We start from the raw sequence: 14442 nt of genomic DNA, 5'->3' as shown, positions 1-14442 counted from the left end.
TATCGCATGTTTATAAGAAATAACTTTATGCTCTCAATATTGCTGCAGCTTAATTATGTTTGATGTCATTGTGTAGTCATCTCAAGCCAAAACCATTTGTTGGCAGGTGGCTTTGGTCGATACACATTGAACTCACTGCTTCATTTTATATGTTTGTGTAACACATTGATCGATTTATATAAGCTGTCAATATCTTTTGTTTGCAAAGGAGAAATAATAAATCCAATAATAATCGTTATTTGGTAGGAAAGCAAATTAATCGCACGAGTCTCCATCACTGCATGCTTGAAGAGTGAGGGGCTCCGAAGACTAAAGTTATTGAAGACGAAAGAAGAAAGCTTAGATGTTGTTTGTGGCGCTGCGGTCGATGGAGACACCGACTCTAATGCGCACGTCCGAAGGTGGCGTTGACGACCGTTGTGCCATCGAGGTTGAAGACGCCCAAATGCACCTCATGATTAGTCTCATTCCCACTGTTGTTCTGGTGGTTGAACATATTTGACAAGAAGACCTCCAACCCCTGCTTCGGCCTCATGGGGGTGCCGGTGCCTTCCAACGCCCGCTGCACCACTCCATGCACGAAGGCCGCCGCGTTGGCCGGCGTCGCGGCTTTGTTGTTCCCCTGCATCGGCCATCCCGTCCCCGTCACCGACACCGGGATCCCTGAGAACCCTTCCTTCTTCATCGCCGCCACCAGGGCGTCCATGATGACGTCCAAGATGTTGGTGTAGCTCCGCCCGCCGTCCTTGACCGGCGGCGCGTTTTGGTGGAAGAGGAAGAAGTTTAGGGCTTGGTGGAGGGGATTCTGGATAAAGGTTTGGAATGGGTACGTGTTCACCATGAGGGGCGACCCGGTGTCCTGGAGGAACTTGAGCATGGGCCGGACCAGCGGGAGGGATAAGGGGGTGAACGCCCCGGACGACGGCGGCATCGAGACGCCGAGGATGCTGGAGGCGAGAGGCGACGAGATCTTGACGGTGCCGTCGAGGCCCAGCTGCTGCAGCGCCTTGTGAAGATTGTTCATGGCGGGCACCACGTGCGGGATGATCAGAGCTTCGGCGACGTGGAGGACCTCGTTGCCGACCCCGAGGTAGCGGAGCTGCTTGGGGTCCAGGAAGGCGAGCACGTGCATCTTCAACCAGCGGAGGGCGGCGTCCTGCCCGCCCAACGAAAGTGGGACGATCTGGTCGTTGCCGACGCCCACCATGGCCCGGATCCCGGTGCCTTTCAAGGCGGTGAGGATGCTGGGGACGGGGGCGAAGAGGCGAACCATGGAGATGGAGTGCGCCTTGAGGAGGTTGACGAGGACGGCGGGGTCGACGAGATGGGCGGCAGCAGTGGGAACGCACATGCCGATGCTGGCATCGGCCCGGGGAACCAGGAGGAGGAGGAGGAGCAGGAGGACGAGGGAAGAGCTGGGCTTCTTCGTCATGGCTCTTTGTAGAGGAGCAGTTCTGATGTACAGAACGAATGATGAGGTAGGGATGATGGCGTCTTCTTCCTCCTCCTCTTATATATATACTGCTCATGGCTTGCTATTTAGCGGCACAAACTTGGGCGCCTACTAAGGCGCTGAGGGTGACCATGGTGTTTGAATCACCGTGCCTTTCTCCCTCCTTTACATGACAGCCTTTCTTTTCCGCTTCACACGAAACAAAAGCTTCCCAACACGAGACGTGTGGTGATGAGACCGAGTAGAAGATTAGCTAAATATCATTTTTTATATTATATATATATATATATATATATGTATAATTTTATGATGTAGTCAAGACTAATTCACATCCACTAATTAATTACCAATCAAATAATCAGTTTGATTTATCGAACAATTAGTAGGATCAGAATAAATAATGATATTTAACTCACTTACTACTCTCTTTCTATAGTAAAATTTATATCAAAATAAATAATATTCCCAATCTTCTAAAGAATACAATCATTATTTTCACAAAGTTCTAAAAATATCCCTTGGAAATCAAAAGAGAATTCAATTTTAAACTCTATTCTTACCGTAACTTTTTTCTCTTTAAGCAAATAAAGAGTATATTTGTTCAGACACAATCTGAATGATGATGCTTCGTCTGATAAACCTTCAATGTTGTTTTTATTTTATTGATCTATTTTGAAAGGCAATTCCCAAGGTCTTTATTCTTTTACATTAGATGGAGAGCTAATCAAATATTATCATATGTAATTAGTTATAGTATTTTAAATCGATGATGCGAAGAGAAATAAAATTAAATATTTATTTTTATAAATATAAGAATCGTACTGTAACTTTTAAAAATATAAAGATTGAAATGTTAAATATAGCTAATTATAGAGGGTAATATGTAATCATCAAAATCTATTTGATATTGAAGGTCTGACCCAAGTTAGACGTCATAGACGCCCATTAACTATTATATACTGTAAACCTAACAAGAAAAATTGAGCCGATGCAATAGACCAACGTCCAAGAAGAGTTAGCTTGTCATCGTCACTAATATGGCCCCAAGTCTCTCTCAAATGGCACATTATCTTAACTCCCAACATCTTTGTTGTGCTTTATGGTCACAACATGTAGTTTCATGCGTCACGTTGGAAGCAGTGTGTTGTTGTAGTTGATGCTATCCATTCCCTGCATCCAAGCAATCGATAGTCTACCTAACGAGATCCACGAGTGGAGTATCTCGTTCTCATGCCCAAGAACTCCGTGGCCCAACGTACACCCTACTTGTTCTCAGGATAATAAACGACATTGACTATTGTCGAAATATTACTGTTTTTCTTAATGCAATAAGGCTGGCAAATTTCTGAGTTATTATGGTTCTCAATAATGTGTGCTTCATCTCGCTCACTCGATGCCTTCCAAGTGTGAGATCACAAGTTATCATCAAGTCAAAGGTAGGTCATGGAATCATTGCTTGTTAGCTCAGTCACTTCTCTAGAAGAATAGCATCTCTCGACAGCGATCACATCAGATAATCCTGTGTTAGGTCATGAACATATCTTCTTCACTTACCATACTGATTTCTAATGCTGCAACTTTTCCAGTTTCCTTTGCGTTGATGAGCAGATGCCGAGCGCTACGACTCAGCTGATTTAGATTCTGGAAGAGCAGCTGCGACCAGATCAACAGCAAGTTGTTTGATGCAATGCAATGATTCACGACTCGGTGCAAGGAGAAAACGTGTTTCCGGCGGTGAAGTATGGTCGAGGTTCTCCATGGTGCGACTCGAAGCCAGCCTTGCAGAGGGAATATAATTGACGGCGTCAAGCGTCAGTGATGGTATTGGCTGTTTGCTTTAGATCCGGTCATGCGGTTCTCACCGGTCCTTGGGAATTACCGGAGATTTCCGGTGGGTGAATATGATATGACAGCCGTCTTTATCTTGGGAACACTGCGAGTTCTCCTGTCGTCATTGTTTGTTTCTACTGGCGCAGAAGTCAATTCGATGGCGATGTTTCCGACGGAGACCCCCGGGAATTCACCTTTATCCTCTCCGTTCACCGCAAGGCGGCATTTATGGTCTCAAGCTCAGCTCATGCTTCCATCACGAGCAATTTTGTTCCCTTTTATTGGGTTTAATCAGATCTTCTTCTCCATCTCCCGCTTTCTTTGGCCATCGGTTGAAGCGTCGATGATCTTTGTACCTTGCAACCTCTGGCGGTCGTCTTCATGATGAGCTCAAATTTCAATGGTTGTTCGATGATGCCAGTATTTAATTGCCTCGACATAAATTATTCCCATTAAAAAAGATTTAATTTATTTGTGATGCTCACAGACCAAATGGAAGAGCAGATATTTAATTTATGTATATATATATATATAATAATAATAATAAATTTCATGGATTTAACTGCTCTAGTTTGAAGTTCTATGAGACAGAATCAAAGCGATTGCCTCTCTCTCTCTCTCTCTAGAAAGATGTGAAGTCAAAACTACCACCACCAAATCTACAAGGCCAAGTCTAATTTGGGAACGCATTATTCTGACGTGGCGTCTTTCTATTTGAGATGGATTGTGCCCGGTGTTTGCTAGTAAAAACAACGTTTTTCTTAAATGAAGAAAAATAAAAAAAAAAGTAAATTCCCCAAAATGCCCCGAGTTTATATTACTTTTCGTAAAACACCTCTTTTTGTTTCATTTTAAAGTGTATCTTATTTTCTAATAGAAATAAAAATTTCTAATAAAAGATACGCTAGCCTTTCTCGGTTGTAGCTTGTTTCTACCTCCTCTTCGACCTTTTTTTCCTTAGTCTTCTTATCCCATAGCTCACACGATCTTTTCCCATAGAAATAATAGAGACAAGTACGTTGGAAGAGGAGTTAATTATATATTACCTTATGTAATTAGTTATATTTCGATTCATATATTTATCAAAGTAAAATATTTAATTTTATTTTTTCTTATATCATCGATTTTACTAACATAATTATTATAAAATTTATTTCCAAGCATATGTTGACTTTATCTTTATCATTCAGTACGTGTAGTATTTTCATATAAGAAAAAATAAGGTTAAATATTTTACTTTCGTAAGTATAAAGATTATATTATAATTAAAAAAAATAAAAATAATTGATTATAGAGAATATAATTTATAATTAATGAAGGAGATGATAAAACGATATTTTTGTAAGTGGAGAATGAGACGATATTTTTGTTTAAATATGATGCTTTGTGGGATTTTGGAGGTGTTTTAGGGGAATTTGCCCGAAGAATTTTCCCATTCCCCACCCACGCCCACTGGTGCGTAGGACTCGGCTTCACCTTCCCCCGCCCCACCGCTGCAATCGTTTCGTCCTCGTCTATATCTGCAGCCCTGCTGCTCTGGCTCCGCTCTGCCGTCTCGGATCACCTCTCTCCGGCCTCTTCTTTTCCTCTTCGCTTCTCTTCCTCCTCATAAGCAAACCCCCTTTTCCCCTCCTCTTACTTCCCCTTTAACCTTCGGTCGAGTTGTGTCACCAGCTTCCCCCCCTCCGTTCGACTCCCTCCGGGGGTTCTGTTCCCTTCACCGGAGGAAAGCGGTAGCGGGAACTCTGGTTCGAAAGAAGGGCTTCAGTAGGTCTTTGTTTATGGTGATGCTTCTACTCTAGTAGGAATACCGATAGTAAAGACGCGATCTTCCGCTGTTTACTTTCTTGTTGACACATTGTTTGATCGGATGGAGGAGATTTTTCGCTACGCTACGTGAATAACTCTCAAATTCGTAATGAATTCATTTGTTTTTCGAGCTCTGCATATCTAAATCCTTGTTTTCCTTCTGGTTTTGTTCCTTTTATGAATTAATTCCGGTATTCACTTAAAATTGTTGGCATATATAATCTGGATGATTGTGCTTTGTCTTGCTCTGAGTTTGCACAACGAAAAGAATGGTCATTCTTGACTCTCGTTTTTTTGCTAGATATGTACGGGTGATGATAGTTTTCCTCTTTTGTTAATTGGGTTGTGGTTGGAGAGATTTATATGATTAGATCTTTGAGAAAGATTAATACCTATAGAATTTAGAAACTGTTTCTTGTTCCTGCTTATATTAACAGCTGTCTCATTTAGTCTTGCCAGACAGCATTGAGCAGCATAACATTGGCGTACTGCTTGGTGTATGTTAGGGCGTAAACAGGACATCTACTTATTTGGAAAAAGAAAGGGAGAGAAAAGTGTTTGTGTTTCTAAGATCACTTTTATTTAATATACTAGTTAAATTTAGATAACATGTTAGATATTATTTTTGTCCCTGCAGGTGTTTTGCCTGCAATGAATAATCAAAATTCTTTCAAAGGCCTTTCTCTGCTTAAGTTCTTCTTTTCCCCCTAAGGATGAAATTACCTAGCTGAGTGGATTGTGTAAGTTTAAATGGATCAAGACCAATTGCTTACTCAGTCTTCTTTTATTGGGCTTGTAACTCATTGTCAGTGAATGTATCACTACGAGAGGGAAAAGCTTGGAGATACCCTATGTTTTTTCTAATATCTACATTTTCGTTACTTTGAGTGTGGCATCTTGGATTTCCTTGATATATATTTTTTTAATTTCACTGTGATTTTTATTTTAAATTTGATGTACCAGGCTGCTATACCTTTTATGAGGAATCAAGCTGCTGTACTTTTGTTGCTTGTGTTTCTTAACGAGAATCCATTAAAATAGTGCTATTTGTTTATTTTAGATCGTTCTACTTCTTTGAAGCTTGACTTTCTTTTTTTCTTTCTTTTTTCACTTCTTGCTAGAAACTATCATCGATAATTGACCGATTGATGTGTATTTCATCTACTTGTGTTTAACAATCTTTGAGTACTTTAACTTCCATTGGCATCGATGATCCAAGTATTGCTTGGTGTCTTATGGATTACAAATAAGTTTATTTGAAGGTTATTTTGTGTTCTAAGGTGTTGATAGTGGTTATATGTTTTTTAGTTAACTGATTTTGAATGTCTCATCTTTTTTTTTTTTTTTCAGATCAATATAAGGTTGTTATTGGATGGGGACTGATGTTACTGGTGTTGTGAAAGAGCTTCAAAATCATTGTGATACCAAGGTATATAATTTATTTACTACACCCTTTTATTAAGCCCTTTTATTTACTATGCCACAGTCTTTTCCTCTGAATGTTTGCCAGTGCCCTGGATTAACTTTATTGATGTTGGTCTGTATGAACCTGAAGTTTGAAATCTGTTAGTGTTATAACTTTGATATATGCTTCATATGACTTGTAATATTATATTCATTTATATAAGCTGGTGTGATGGCATTTTGGCATATTTAATTTTGCACTGTATTCGTGCTATATTGAGTCTGTTGGAGAAGTGTTATAATCAAAACTAATGAAATGGTCGATTAGGTAATAATCTACCACTTCTCTTTGACAGTTCAAGACTCATATTGAGAGTTGTGCAACACTAATCACACTTATTGAGATTTAGTTTAGGAATTTTATACTCGATATGACATTGTCTCCTTTCTTGCTGTTGTTACCAGCTCATTAGAGAACCCAGATCTGAAATTCCAGAATTTGTAATTATGCTTCTTTATATTCAATTTTTATTCAGGTCAACAATTCAATATGTTTGGAGCTTACAAAGTTATTGAACAATATCAATTTGATTCTACCTGCAATAGAATCAGCTCGACCAGGATGTTCGTCTGGGATACAAGAGTTATGCTCTTTAAACACTTCAATTGACAAAGCCAAGCTACTTCTTCAGCACTGTGCTGAATCCAGCAAGCTTTATTTGGTACTTTCATAGTTTTACTTGATTGTTGCGGAAATTTACATCATATGGATTTTTTATTATTGTTCTATAACTAATCATCACCTTTCTTTGCACTACACGTAAGAACTCTTGAAGTATGTTACATAATGTAAGTTCAGAAACTAATTCCACAGTATGAAGTGATGATAAGTGTAAACTTGACCAACATGCCTCACTCTATTATCTTCAGGATCATGAAGCATGATTGAGAACAGAGGATATGAATAGGAAGGATAATGTTAATACAACACAATTTATAAGTAGGATTTGATATATCTTTCTGTATTTTCTTGAAAGAATTTGATTTTTGTTTATCTAAAGGAAAATACACATTCATAACCGGATTCACATGTGATAACTAGCAGTTGCATAGAAATTCCAAATGGTTTGTATTTGTGACAAAATGCTCAAGATTTTTGTAAGATTAATATTTATTTTAAGAAAAAGAAGATAAAGAATACATGTAAATTAGAAACGACGATATACGATCACTAATTTCTTCTATGTTCTTTTTGGAGTTTAGAAGAGCTAGGAAGATCAAGGATTGAAATATTATACCGTATCGAAATTTCGACATTCGCTCAGTACGGTACGTTACCGTATATTGAGCGGTATACCGCTCGATATATATATATATATATATATATATATATATATATATATATATATATATATATATATATATAAGATTTATATATATATATATTTTTATAAAAGGTGACGTCGCGTTGCCTTTCCCTTCTCCCACGCGGGGCGACATCGCCTTTTTCGGCAACGTCGCCTCGGCGATGTCACCCCGCTTGGGGAGAAGAGAGGCGACGTCGTATATATATATATATATATATATATATATATATATACGGTAACGGGTGGTTCATGTACCGGTCTGCTGACAGACTGGTATGTACCGTCGGTATTATTCGAAATTGAAGACCTTGAGGAAGATTACCATTACTATTACCATTTCGATCATTACCATTACGTCCATTACCATTACCATTATTTACCAATACCATTATCATTATCACTATGACCATTACCATTATGTATATTATCATTACCATTACAATTACGACTATTACCATTACCGTTACTTTGACCATTATCATTACTATTATGTCCATTACCATTACTATTACGACTATTACTATTATCATTACGACCATTACCATTGCATATGTTACCATTACCATTATCATTACGTCACTATTACTATCTATTGCATAACCATTTTGTCATCCATTGCTGTTAGTCCTGCAACACAATAATGCCCTCAATATGCAATGATAACTTATGGATAAAAAGTAATTAGCATTTAGACTTACAAAACGATCTTGATTTTGCCTTGACTGCATTCCTCTCCCATTCTAATTACTGCCTATAAGATGCCAATACATTATTGTCTTTTTAACTATGGACCCATGACAATGAATAATAAAAAGATGACCTATTTGATGGATTGATAACTAGGTAGATTGAGTGTCACTTTTGACATTTCTGGTGGGTAAAGTGATAATTGTGATATCTATCAGGTGGGTAATCTGTAATTTTCCTATCGTAATAAAAGGATACTTGAACACCATATTGTCTCTCAACTCTACCCATGAGTTGACCACTGGAAATGTGAGACATTGATAAAGGCAAAGGAAGGTATCCTTGTATCATCTAATTGCATCTAGTAGAGTAATAATCGACTCTCTTTAAGTGCTGTGGAACCACTTCTTTCAATTTTGTGCTGTCTCTGATAAATAATTCTTTGCCAACAAACTTCATCCATCTGGTTTGGAATGTATCCCCACACTTTGAATTTTCTTAGAAATATTTGTTTGATTTGTGTCTGTTTATGCCACTGATTTTATACAAATGCTAGTTTGATTTGAGCCAGTTTATGCTACTAATTTGATACAAAATCTATATATTTTAACTAGATTTGATTGTTGAAGCTATTCTTGACTTTTCATACACATTTATTTGATTGTTGTAAAATTTTAATCAACTATAATTGTGTGTTCATACATAATGCGTCATAATTTTTGCATTGCTTTATTTCCTTTAATTTATCCTTTCATAAAATATTATTGTTCACTTGTTCCCATATTTCCTTGTTTTCGAATGTCTATAAATTTTGCAGGCAATATCAAAGGACACAACTTTATCAAGATGTGAAAGGATAAGAAGCTCATTAATTCGTAGTCTATGTCAAATTCAAACTATGGTACCGCCACCATTAGCAGTTAAGGTTAGTCAGGATTGCAGTTTGATTCACATTTCACATTTGTGCACTAATAATAACTACAATCTGCATACCTTTGGGATAGAATGTTTTCCATATATTTATGATTGGTGATTGATCAGCAGTCACATGGACTGGTTCTCAATTTTGAAATATTAAGTGACCTTACAGCAAACCCTGATATTAAGAGTATGTTTTGGAGTTGTAATATATATTGGTTCACTTGCTAACGAAATTTAAAAACTTTTGAGGTCCTTAGAGTGTGTCTAGGAATACATTTGAAATGTGCATTAAGAGCCCAATGCATATTTTAATTGTGAATTGGTGCTTGATAATTTTTTTTTAAAATCGCATCGGACTTGGATGTTGCATTGGAAATGCTTAAATACTGATACTATATCAGGATAGTATTAGCATTTCAATATTTGCAAGATGCTAATGTGATTTTTCAAATTCCAAAGGCACCATGTAACATTATCTAAAATTACAAAATTATTAAAATGATTTAGTGAGAAACCAATATGATTTATATTTTTTTATAAATTGAAATTTTATTTATTTATTTTTAATAAATTATTTCATATTTATTTATATGATTATTTATTTATTTATTATATATTTGGGCCATACGATTTTTTTTTATAAGATTACATACAGTCATTTATTTATTTTAGTTATTTACTTATTAATTTAAATAAAAAATATATTCATTTTAAATAAATATTAAGAGTATTAGAAGGGTAAATTTGTCAAAAATATTCAATGAACTTTTGAAATATAATTTTATCAAACAAAACTTATATCAATATACATTTAAAATACAGTTTTCATCTATTATTTATCAATCACTCAAAGCATTTCACAACTACACATTCACTCAAACCCCTTTCTCCAATTGCACATTAGAAATGTAAACGTGTTCCTAAACGTAGCCTTAGTCAACTATCAACAAGCTTTGACATGATTAAACATTTTCATTTTGATTTTTTTCCTTGATTATCGTTGTTTAAATCAAGGTATACAAATTCAAATAATATTGCTCGTACCGCTCGTACCGGTTCGTCAGCTGACTGGTACATGGACCACCCGTTATCGGACGGAATATATATATATACGAGGCGATGTCGCCCCACGTGGGAGAAGGAAAAGGTGACACGACGTTGCCTTATATATATATATATATATACCGAGCGATATACCGAACGGTATATTGCTTGGTATACAGTATCGTACCGTACTGAGCGAACATCGAAACTCCGGTTCGGTACGATATTTCAATCCTTGGTTTAAACTATGGTTCGCCTTATTGGTCCGTACTGATGTATCGACCGGCTATTGGTACGGTAAGTATCGACGTACTGACGCATGGTACGGTGGGATATACCAATAGATTGGTATGTATTGTCCATACTGATCCCCTATTGGATCGGTACGTACCGCCCGTAATGAGCGGTATACCATGGTACGACAAACCTTGGTTTAAACTATTATGTAAGATTTAGGATATTTTTTGTCGTTTAATTGTCACCACTTTGAGATTTCTAAGTTTTGTCTTATAAAATATTAACAGGGAGTTCTTTCATCATCTTTGTCAAGAAACGGTGCATTTGATCTCACTAAAGCAAATAAGTAAGGAATTTTCTGAAAGCATCAATTGTAACAAATATTAATATAATTCGGTTCTGAGAGAAAGCTGAGTTCATTTATTATTGCTTTTTTTTTTTGCCAAATAAGCAATTTGAGATAAACCTAGATGGGGAGGAAGAAGAGGAAACAATAGGGCAAAATGAATTAGCATAGAATTTTTTATTGAAGGAAATGTAGTTCTTGTGTATGCTATTTTTTAACAACTTTTGCCAATAGGTTACTGTTCTCTTTCCTTAGAATGACCTTATACAAAGATAAGGTTCTTATCCTGCATTACTTGTAATGTTTTTGCTCACGTACTAAACCATGTTGCTGTCATAATTACTGAATCTTAAGTCTTAACCATATATATTTCTACCAGTTTTTATATGTTAATAGAATTCTGATGCCATTAACTTTCTGGTTAACCAGGTTTTTCCATCTGCAGGATAGACTAGATAGCATACCAAATTGATAATGCATTATTGTTATTCTTTAGCACATTCAATTAGACCCTGTTGCTTTGAGTTTTTGATTATCTACCTTACACAGTATTCTGGCAATAATATGCAGGCTATATGTTTCTTAAAACTTTGTCTGATAATGAATTTCTCAAAAGGAAGTCTGTTTCTCTTTTATGTGCTTATCACTGTGATTAGCATCAGTCTTAGTTTCGAAAAATATGATTCCGATGCACTGACATTTAGATATCACCAACAGATTGCTGCAGTTTTGGAATATCTTAGTCTCACAAAATTTGAAGTGGGTTCTTCGGAAGAGGAGGTTGGCAGAGCTTTACTGGATCTGCTTCACCGGGCGGACACCAGTGAAGATGAAGAGTTTGAGACTTTTCAGATTGCAGCTCTGAGGTTGAAGCTGACATCTCCTAAGGCCATTTTATTAGAAAGAAGATCCTTGAACAAACTACTTGATAAATTGGATGGGTCTGATACAAAAAAGGAGAAGATCGTGAAATATTTTATGTACCTCCTGAAGAAGCATGGAAAGAATGTTAGGCAGGATAGTCATGAGCTCAAAGAGAATGACAAATCAAGTAGTCAGAATTTTACTAGACACACGAACTCTGCCAGCAGCACTAGTAGTTCTTCAAATTATGATGAGCCTGGAGATCAAGGTGAGGCTCCAACGAATTTGTGTCAAGCTGCTATACCTCCTGAGGAATTTGTGTGTCCTATATCATCCAGATTGATGTATGATCCTGTAGTTATAGCCTCTGGACAAACATATGAAAGGATATACATAGAAAAATGGTTTAGTGAGGGACACGATACATGTCCAAAGACTCAAAGAAAACTGGAGAACTTTTATGTGGTTCCGAATTCTTGTATGAAGGATCTTATTACTAACTGGTCCATGAAACATGGTATCAAGGTTCCAGAACCCTGTTCCGGATGCAGTCCTGCAGATTTTTACTGCTGGGAACCTACTCATAGTTACTCCATATCAAGTCTGAAGAATGTTTCTGCACCACTTTTAGATGGGAGTATTAGGCACTATTTTCTTCAAAATGATCACAGCAATGTTTCATTTATCTCATCTGATGCTAGTTACTGTTCAGAATCACCCCACGTCAATAGCACCAACAATGTAGAGGATGACTATGCTCATTTTTTCTCATGGAGTGATGATTATCAACAATGTCAGTCGTTCTCCAACTTCAATCATGAAATGTTTTTGAGATTTTTCTGTAGACTCTTGGAACTTCCAATTGACGTTCAAGACAAAGCAGTGGAAAATGTGAAAAGCCTTCTGGAAAGTGATGAGGAGATGGCTCATGCTATGCTCTCCAATGGTTTTGCAGAAGCATTAATTAGTGTTCTGAAGAATGCATGTGAAATGGCCAATGCGCAAGCAATGAAAAATGGAAATAAGTTACTTCTCGCTTTCCTGAATAAGAACAGGTGGTTACCTTTATCTTTCCATTGTATATAGAAGTTTGCTGTTTTATGCTCTCTATCCCATATTCTGTCTCTAGTCCTTTTCAATTTACAGTATTCATGAAGTCATCTTGATGATTGTCCAGGTTTGAACTCTCATCCTTGACTGAAGATGCATTGCAGCTTTTGCTATCCTTTCTTGATTCTCAGACAAGTATAGAAGCTTTAACGCTGTTGCATATTCTGGCCCAGGATCCAAGCTGTAGATCGGACATTCTGTCATCTGGTGTTCTAACCACTGTTCTGAAATCCTTAGACTCAGAAGTTCCCAAGTACCTTGAACTCTCTCTGAACATTCTGCTTGATTTATCAGCTGACAAGGATGTAAAATCTTATATTTTATCCTCTGGATGCATAACAAAACTTGCCTCGTTTATGATGGATGGAATACTTGTACATCTTTGCTTAAAGATCATCCAGACCATAAGCAGCAATGAAGAGGGTGCCATACTGGTAGCCAAAGCCACTGCCTGCCTTGCTTCCATATCTGAGCTGCTTGACACTGGCAGCAAAGAAGAACAAGAACTTGCAGTGGATATCCTCTATGCCGTATGTTCTCAGAGTTTTGAAAATTGTCTATTGATCATGGATGAGGGTGTGATTCCAGCTCTTGTTAATATATCTGTTAACGGGAATGCCAAGGGCAAGGAGGTTTCTCAAAGGCTGCTCCATCGTTTGAGAGATGTCAGGCACAGTGATCGTTTTGTCAATTTATATATTAATCCTGAATCCGAACCTGAACCGACGCAGCATTTTGTAGGCCATTCTGCAAATGAACGACCGCATTCCAAATCTGTCGGTTTCTTTAGAAGGAAAATAAGGTGGTTCTCAAAACCACAGTCCTCAACTCCTTGTTAGGCACTTTGCTGGACATTGAGGTATGTATGGTATTCTTGTATATATATATATATATATATACACACACACATGTATACACATTCCTTAAGCCTGTATAGTTAGGAAGGATTATGTAAAGCTTATGCATTTTTGGTGGAATACTTGATTGAGATGTTATGGTCATCCACTTGTATTCCAATATTTCATCCATATTTCTCTGTCCATTCTTCTGATTGAGTGTATAGACAAATAGGTGTGGGGTTTTGGTAGATCGGGTCTATGTTCATGCTGTTAGTACCAGAAGCAAGTTTCTCTAAGCTGTTGTTTTCCAAAGCAAGTTTCGGTTTTGCCGATGGATTGACAAAGAAGTATTGGGTACTTACTGCCTCTGTATCATAAAGATGAATCATCCACACTGTTAAGTTAGTAATTCTAGAAATCAAGTTTTGAAGGTGTGTTACCGTGGTCGTGATCTATTGCATGGATAAACATGCATTTTCTATATCTTTGTGTATGTGGTCAGATTTATCCCTCCCTTTCTGGTATGTTGTT

General features: G+C 37.3%; 2 protein-coding genes across 4 annotated transcripts; one reads left to right on the top strand and one right to left on the bottom strand.

Moving 5' to 3' along the window:
- Positions 1–382: 382 nt before the first annotated feature.
- On the bottom strand, positions 383–1432 carry LOC135598712 (glucan endo-1,3-beta-glucosidase-like). Its single transcript, XM_065094258.1, has one exon. It carries the CDS (start codon positions 1430–1432, stop codon positions 383–385), a length of 1050 nt encoding a protein of 349 aa, XP_064950330.1.
- Positions 1433–4701: 3269 nt separating this feature from the next.
- LOC103987904 (U-box domain-containing protein 5) lies at positions 4702–14073 on the top strand. Of its 3 annotated transcripts, none has more exons than XM_009406377.3 (6): positions 4702–5050; positions 6443–6521; positions 7033–7218; positions 9368–9475; positions 11816–13017; positions 13140–14073. In XM_009406377.3, exons 2-6 carry the CDS (start codon positions 6465–6467, stop codon positions 13909–13911), a joined length of 2325 nt encoding a protein of 774 aa, XP_009404652.2. In that variant the 5' UTR covers positions 4702–5050; positions 6443–6464; the 3' UTR covers positions 13912–14073. The 3 variants fall into 3 exon arrangements, with proteins under 3 accessions (XP_009404652.2, XP_009404644.2, XP_018674244.2); XM_009406369.3 differs by having other exon boundaries at positions 4702–5067; XM_018818699.2 differs by lacking the exon at positions 4702–5050 and adding an exon at positions 5094–5832.
- The last annotated feature ends 369 nt before the right edge of the window (positions 14074–14442 follow it).

The sequence above is a fragment of the Musa acuminata genome, chromosome BXJ1-1 (assembly GCF_036884655.1).
Source record: "Musa acuminata AAA Group cultivar baxijiao chromosome BXJ1-1, Cavendish_Baxijiao_AAA, whole genome shotgun sequence".
NCBI classification, from domain to species: Eukaryota; Viridiplantae; Streptophyta; class Magnoliopsida; order Zingiberales; family Musaceae; genus Musa; species Musa acuminata.
The sequence above is the reverse complement of the archived record's forward strand: the minus strand, read 5'-3'. Positions and strand labels throughout refer to the sequence as shown.